This window comes from Gossypium hirsutum, chromosome A12, assembly GCF_007990345.1.
Source record: "Gossypium hirsutum isolate 1008001.06 chromosome A12, Gossypium_hirsutum_v2.1, whole genome shotgun sequence".
Lineage (NCBI taxonomy): Eukaryota > Viridiplantae > Streptophyta > Magnoliopsida > Malvales > Malvaceae > Gossypium > Gossypium hirsutum.
In genome coordinates this window covers 16,033,236-16,040,195 of record NC_053435.1, presented here as the reverse complement: position 1 = coordinate 16,040,195, position 6,960 = coordinate 16,033,236, and the positions used below count along the sequence as shown (strand labels likewise).

The window sequence follows — 6,960 nt, the reverse complement described above, 5'->3', positions numbered from 1 at the left end:
TCTTGGGATATTTAAACTCTTTGACTCCACAGTAGAAATTGATGAATCATCCATTTGAATGGTTTGTCATAAGCCTGACCCACTTAAACCATCCCACCTGTCTTCCTCTTTCTTAGCACGTGTCCCCCGCGAAACCCTAACACCTTTCCCTTCTCTTTCTTCCCCATTTCCTTACCTCCTCATCGACTCACTCTTCCCATTACAGCTACCACGCACACCATCACACTGGATCACTTCTTTTTAACTCTACCAACTACCCAAGTTTGTTTCTCACCCTCCCAAACTGTTTCAAACGCCAATTATAGAAACAATAATTTCTTCTCTTATTTTTCACTTATGTTGTTCTTTTTAATCCTCAATTTTCAACCCTTTGATCAAGGAAATACTAGAAGGGGGAAAAAATTTATATAAATTCCCTTCCACTTCACTTTCCCCTTCAACGCCTTTAAACAGGTCTTCCTTTCTTTCTTTTTCTTCTTAATTTTGTTTTTGTTTGTAATTTCAGAGCATTTAGAAGCTATTTTTTTCCCTCTGTGTGTGTGTGTGTGTGTGTTTCTTCATTAAATTTGAGTTTTTTGTAGTTTCAAGATCTTTTATCTCATGCTTTAGTTTTTTATTATGTAGTTGGACTTTTGCTAATTTCTTTTTCTTCTCTGAACTTTAATGTCCAGTTTTTTTTTTCTTTCTCATTTTAGCTTTGCTTATGTTTTTTGACTGCTCACAATCCCTGCGGGTTAAGGCCTGAATATTAAGATTAGCTCGTATTCTTTGTGCTAATAATGAATTAATTAATGCGTTTTGTTTTGGAAATACGAGGGGTAAATGTTGACAAACTTTAAAACGGATACTGCCAATTTCTGCTGTTTCTTCTCACCTTCTAAATGTTTGGCTAATATATGAATTGTTGAAACTTGTACTGTTTCTGGAAGGTAATTATGGGAATTGAAGAATTGCTTTGTTTTATTATTATTATTATTATTATTTCAAGGTTGTCGGTTATGGAAGAGTTGTTTTGTGATACTCTACTTTGTTTCCGATATCACAAAATCAGTTACAAATATGGTTTTCTTTGTCTCCTTAACTTGTTAGGACAAGAATAGATGTTTTGTTTTCTTTAAGTTAGTTTTATGGAGGATCGAAAGAACCCATGTGGTTTTCCTTTGGAAAGGTTAGGTCTTGTGCTGAACCATACACTGGTGAGCTCGGTTTGGTTGTACTATCGTTCTTGTTTGAAATGGTTTAACTTTACCATGCCAATGCCGAACTCTATTTGTATTTATGTTCTATGCATCATGTTTTGGCTCATCAACGTAAAAACTTTGTCAAGGCTCGGTTTTGCTTTCTGATGCATGGTTTTCACATCGGGGTCGCAGGTGCTTTCTAAAAGCGGTCGAGGACATACGGATTTGATTCTTGATTTCTTGAAATTAAGACGTTTACATAAGTGTGATATGGGAACGGAAGAGGAGAGCACACCAGCCAAGCCTTCCAAACCTACTGCCTCAACTCAGGTTATTTACGTATCATTCTTGCCTTCTCATCGCTAACGTGTGGGTTACTTGTGCTGACATATTTACTTTGTACTTATAGGAAATGCCAACAACAGTGTCATATCCTGATTGGTCGACCCAAATGCAGGTTAGTGGACTAATGCCCTTGAATCATGGGGTTTTATATACTTTCTAATTGTTAATCTCATTTATGTAAGTAACCATTTGAGCTTACAACTCTGCTTGTTGTTTAGGCTTATTATGGTGCTGCAGCTACTCCTCCATTATTTGCCTCAACCGTTGCTTCACCAACCCCGCATCCATACATATGGGGAGGCCAGGTGATATGAAAACATGATTTCGCAATATTTTGGTTCTTTATTTGATGAGAGATATGTTCTTACTTTTTTCGTTTTTGTTGATAATCTTTCAGCATCCTCTAATGCCTCCATATGGTACCCCGGTTCCGTACCCAGCTGTATATCCTCCAAGGGGAGTGTATGCGCATCCTAATATGGCACCGGTAATTAGTTTTTTCTTTCCTTATTTGCTTCCTTTTGCTGTTTGTATTTCTTTTAGACTCTCAGTTACTACGTAAAGTAAATGCCTTTTTCTCTTTCCAAATTGTCTATAGATGCCAAGTTCTGCACGGAATAATGGTGCTGATGGAAAGGATCGGGGTGTGACCAAAAAGCCCAAGGGATCTTCGGGAAGCAAAGTTGGAGAGAGTGCAAAGGCCACTTCAGGCTCGGGAAACGATGGCGGCTCTCAAAGGTGCATGATCCTTTTGATGTTTCAGTATTTTTTTTCCTTGACACAATGTTCACATTCATTCTTGACATTGGGTTTTAGCTGAAAAAAGTTATTCAACTTTTGTAACAGTGGTGAAAGTGGCAGCGAGGGTACATCAGACAGAAGTGATGAGAGTAATCAACAAGTATGTGCATAATTGTTCCTTATTTAATTATCATCAACGGCACTGACTGCTTTGGGTTTTCAGATTCCTTCATCAACATGCTTTACTTGCTATCACGTTTATGCTCAAAATTGTCCTTTCTAATGAATATGTACTCCTTTTTCTTTAGGAAGTCAATGCTGGCAAAAAGGGAAGCTTTGAGCAGATGCTTGCAGATGGTACTTTAAGTTTCCATATCTAATTTCTTGCTTTTGTTTTAGGATAAATAGCAAAACGAGCTTCAGATTATTTTGAAAGTAAACAAACTTACTCCCTGGAAATGTTATAAAACCCAGAGTGGGGAAATTGTACTGAGGGACCAAGTCCAAGTGTATGAAAAAAAAAGAAAGGAGCTTAGTGAGTTCTGGTAATAGACTTGGGGGTCGATTTTGTAGATTTTATATACTGTGATAGTTTCCTAACTACAATCACCTGTTATTACCAGCCAATGCACAGGGTAAAGCTGCTGGGGCTTTAGTTCCCGCAGAACCCATAGTCTCTATGCCTGCAACTACTTTGAATATAGGAATGGACCTATGGAGCGCTTCCCCTGCTGCCACAGGAGCTGCAAAAACCAGACCTAACGCATCTGGCACTGTAGCCACTGTTCCTGCTGGCGCTATGATGCCTGATCAGTGGATTCAAGTATGCGCTTTTCTTGGTGATTTTCGTTTCTAATTTCACAAGTTCATTCCTTAGAATTCACTCAATTTCTAGCCAGTTGTTAAAACATGCCTTTTTCTTTAAGTTAGAGCATTCGGATGTGAGTAGATGGTTTGGTTTTCAAGATAAGTAAATTCAGTTTTTATCTAAATTGGTGATGTGGGTTCTTGCAGGATGAACGTGAGTTGAAAAGACAGAAGAGGAAGCAGTCTAACAGGGAATCTGCTCGGAGGTCAAGGTTACGCAAGCAGGTAAAATGGTTTATATTCTTCAACTAATGATTCTTGATCTAATTTCCGTATTGTTCAAGCTTAAGATCTGTAGCTTCTATTTTTGTGTTTCTGGTTTTACACTAGGCCGAGTGTGAAGAGCTTCAAGCCAAGGTGGAGAGCTTGGCAAATGAAAACCACACCCTTAGAAATGAGTTAAAGAAGCTGTCAGATGAATGCGAGAAGCTTACGTCTGAAAATAGTTCTATCAAGGTATAGAACAGCCGCCTCCACGCCACCCTTCACCTAGGATCTCTTTCTATTAACGCTCATCCCTCTGTACCTTGCTGATCATCGAGCATCATTTATTTATATCAAATTTGTTGCAAACAGTTCTTCCATTTACATTTGAATGTGTAATCAACAACTATGTTTTGCTGCTTCCGGTAACAGGATGAGTTGATGCGGATATGCGGACCAGAAGCGATAAGTAACCTGGAGCAAGGCAACCCTTCTTCAGTTGGTGAAGCAGGAGGTGATGAGGGGAATGGTTAATAAGAACCCTACGGAGATAACTTGAAGGTTCAGTGATTTCTTGGCATCCATGATTGTTCTTTTTACCATTTCTTGACTCGATAGGTCATTTGTTTTTATTACTAATCTATACCCTTTTAACCCTTTATAACTGTAATTTTATTTTACAAAAAAAAAAAAAAGGGAAAGAGTTTTAACCAGAGTTGAAGCTGTTGTGTTGTAGTCTATTGAGAATAATTTGAGAAATTTTTACCACATTTTGATGTAGTAGTGTTCTTATTTAAGATCTATATTATTTGGATTTGAATTTGGGCAAAAATATTTTTTTTTATTATATAAGATTTGACTTCATCACTACAGTTTGGCGATTTGATCAGTTTATTGCTAGTGACCGAGTCTGCATAAAGCCATGATTTTAAGGTTGGGCAAACATATTTAACTTGCCTGCTTTAACGACTTGATATCGGCTCATATTTTGTCTTTTTTCTAATTTTCTGTTGTTTGTTGTCGTGCTTCTCGATGAGCCATTGTGGTTGATCTTTTGAGATTAATCAAAACAGATATACTACATCATCTTGTATTTTTTATCAATTATTTAATGTTATTTTAGTTTTTTTTTTATGTTATTTACACATCATTTTGATGATTTTTTTTTAATATGAACTTTGGACTTTGAACCTTAACTTTAAACTCTAAACTTTAGATTTTGTACTCTAAACTCTAGATCCTAGGTCTTATACCTTAGACCGTGGATTTTGAACCTTAAATCTTGAGCTTTCAACCTTGAACTTAATTTCAAGACCCTAAACCCTTGGTGTAGAGTCCATGGTCCAGGATGCAGAATTCAAGGTCCGAAGTGCAGGATCTAGGGTTCAGGTGAAGAAAATTACCAAAATGATTGTTAATGAGATGGAAAAAGATACTGAAATTACATTAATAATTGGAAAGGGATACATGATGATGTGACGTCTCTGTTTTATATAATTATTTCTCGATCGATCAAGGTTTATAGATAAGCTGCTTTGAATGTCAAAGCAGTATACTTCTTGAGTGCTTTCTAATCAACTATTTTTCTTATTCTTGTATATTTTTGCACTCTTTATATTAGTCATATTTGGGAGAGTTGATATCATTTGTAAGTGAAGATTTTTGGATGAGAGGTTGCAACAATTGGGTTCATGAAACACCTTTGTCCTAGCAAAAAATTTGATTGTCCTAGCAATGAGCTCCATCACACCAATATCAACAAGGAGAGCTCTCGCTTTACTAATATCTCATTCCTTATTGTTAAAGTTTTTCTTGGGCCTACCTTGGATAGATGAATCATGAATTCTCACCATATTCAGATTGAGACCATTTTGAGTGTCCATCCAAGAACTGCTTTCGGTCCACACTTGGGCATATTTACCTTTGCTGCAAATATCACGTCCTTGAAGGATGCCTTTTTTATATTCAAGAGACCAAGGGTTTAACTTCCATTAATATCAAAAGCCTTAGTTCTACTATATTTTCCTTTAAGAATATAAGCTAGCGGAAAGGAGAATTCATTATTTTTTACGTTTGTTTGTTGAGAAAAGTATTGTTCATTATTCTCGCTTGACGAATGCCCAGGTCCCTTCTTGATAGTGGTTTGCAAAGTTTATCTCATAAACATAAGTGGAGTTTCTTTTGTCCCTCATCATCTCCCCAACAAAATGAATGCACAATTTTATCAATTTTTTATACCGAGGAGTTGGTATCAATACCAAAAAGTTTGATATCGATACAATACCTATTTAGAAATTTCTATTAGGTATTGACTTTAAAGGCACCGATACCCTTATTTCTAATATCAATACCAAATGGCAAGGAATTGATACTTGGACTCAAAATAGGACAAAAGACACTTTCAATAACTTCAAACACGTAATGTCGCACACCTAATTCAATCGTCGGATCCAAATGTGTGATGTCATATTACGTCACTGTATAACAAAATACATTCAATTCAAACATCAAAAGAATTCATATGCACACATTTATACACATTGATTTCATTTCATCAATTTACTAGTTTATAATAAGTTAATATCAAAGTTAAGACTCGAGTCCAAACTCAAATATTAAAATTCAAGTCTATGTCTCGAGACAAGGGTCTTTATCTCTCGAGACATGTCATAAATTATTTTAGAATTTTTAGCTTTGAAGTTAGCATGTCTCGAGACACTACATGTTGAGCTTCAAAGCAAGGTCCTTTACGTCTCAAGACTAGGTTTCAAGACCACCTCTGCCGTTTTTCTATTTTTGTTTTGATGTTTGAATGTCTTGAGACAAGGGGTTCTTGTCTAGAAACTTAGAACAGGGAAAAATCTATTTAGCTTTGATGTTCTTCTGTCTTGAGATAAAGGTCACTTGTCTCAAGACCTAGGAACAATTGTCTCGAGATTATACAAATGTCTCGAGACCTCGGGCTCTTGAATGCAAAATTTAAATGAAATTTATTTTAGTAGTCTAAGTCTCGAGTTAGTGACCAAATGGTCAAAATTTTGCACTTTTAAATATCCAAAGCCTTAGTCAAATAAACCTAAACATACTTAAAATAAACCACAAAACATATTCAACCAATTGACCTATCTAAACATATCCCAATTATAACCTTCAATTCATCATTACTAAACCAACCAATTTGCACATTCAAACCCACATAATCAAACATAATTAACTAGTAATCAAAAGATAAAATTCAACCAAGATAACATTATAAGTCACTTACCAAAAGTGTCAAAATTAACTTAGGCTACAAGTCAACCAACCTAGGTATATTTCATATGACTTCAAAACATATATATACATTCAAAATAGGATCGTAATGGCTTCCGAGCTGAGCTTGAGAGTTGAATGCTTAACCGTGAAATTTGTTTAGCTTTATCCAAAACCTATGTATGGAAAGAAACAAATCCGTAGCCTAAGTAATGGTTACTCAGTGGTGCTAACATAATTCAAATTCAAATATAAACATAACAAAATCAAATAAAAATAAATAACATGATAATTCAAGTTAACCGACTAATCATTTCATATTAATATCAAAGATATGTATATATATTGATAGTTTAATTATAATTTTATT

At 35.6% G+C, this 6,960-nt stretch overlaps 1 protein-coding gene across 1 annotated transcript; it reads left to right on the top strand.

Moving 5' to 3' along the window:
* The first annotated feature begins 533 nt into the window (after positions 1-533).
* Positions 534-4,205, top strand: LOC107926657 (G-box-binding factor 1). The gene is made up of 12 exons (XM_041083899.1): positions 534-1,196; positions 1,374-1,511; positions 1,591-1,638; positions 1,745-1,831; positions 1,924-2,013; positions 2,125-2,264; positions 2,373-2,427; positions 2,576-2,624; positions 2,891-3,090; positions 3,282-3,359; positions 3,465-3,590; positions 3,771-4,205. Exons 1-12 carry the CDS (start codon positions 1,128-1,130, stop codon positions 3,870-3,872), a joined length of 1,182 nt encoding a protein of 393 aa, XP_040939833.1. The 5' UTR covers positions 534-1,127; the 3' UTR covers positions 3,873-4,205.
* The last annotated feature ends 2,755 nt before the right edge of the window (positions 4,206-6,960 follow it).

Coding starts and splice junctions, on each gene's coding strand:
- LOC107926657 (XM_041083899.1), top strand. CDS start 1,128: ATGGAGGATCGAAAGAACCCATGTGGTTTTCCTTTGGAAAGGTTAGGT. Junction 2,428..2,575: donor GTGATGAGAGTAATCAACAA/GTATGTGCATAA, acceptor CTTTTTCTTTAG/GAAGTCAATGCTGGCAAAAA. Junction 3,091..3,281: donor TGCCTGATCAGTGGATTCAA/GTATGCGCTTTT, acceptor GGGTTCTTGCAG/GATGAACGTGAGTTGAAAAG.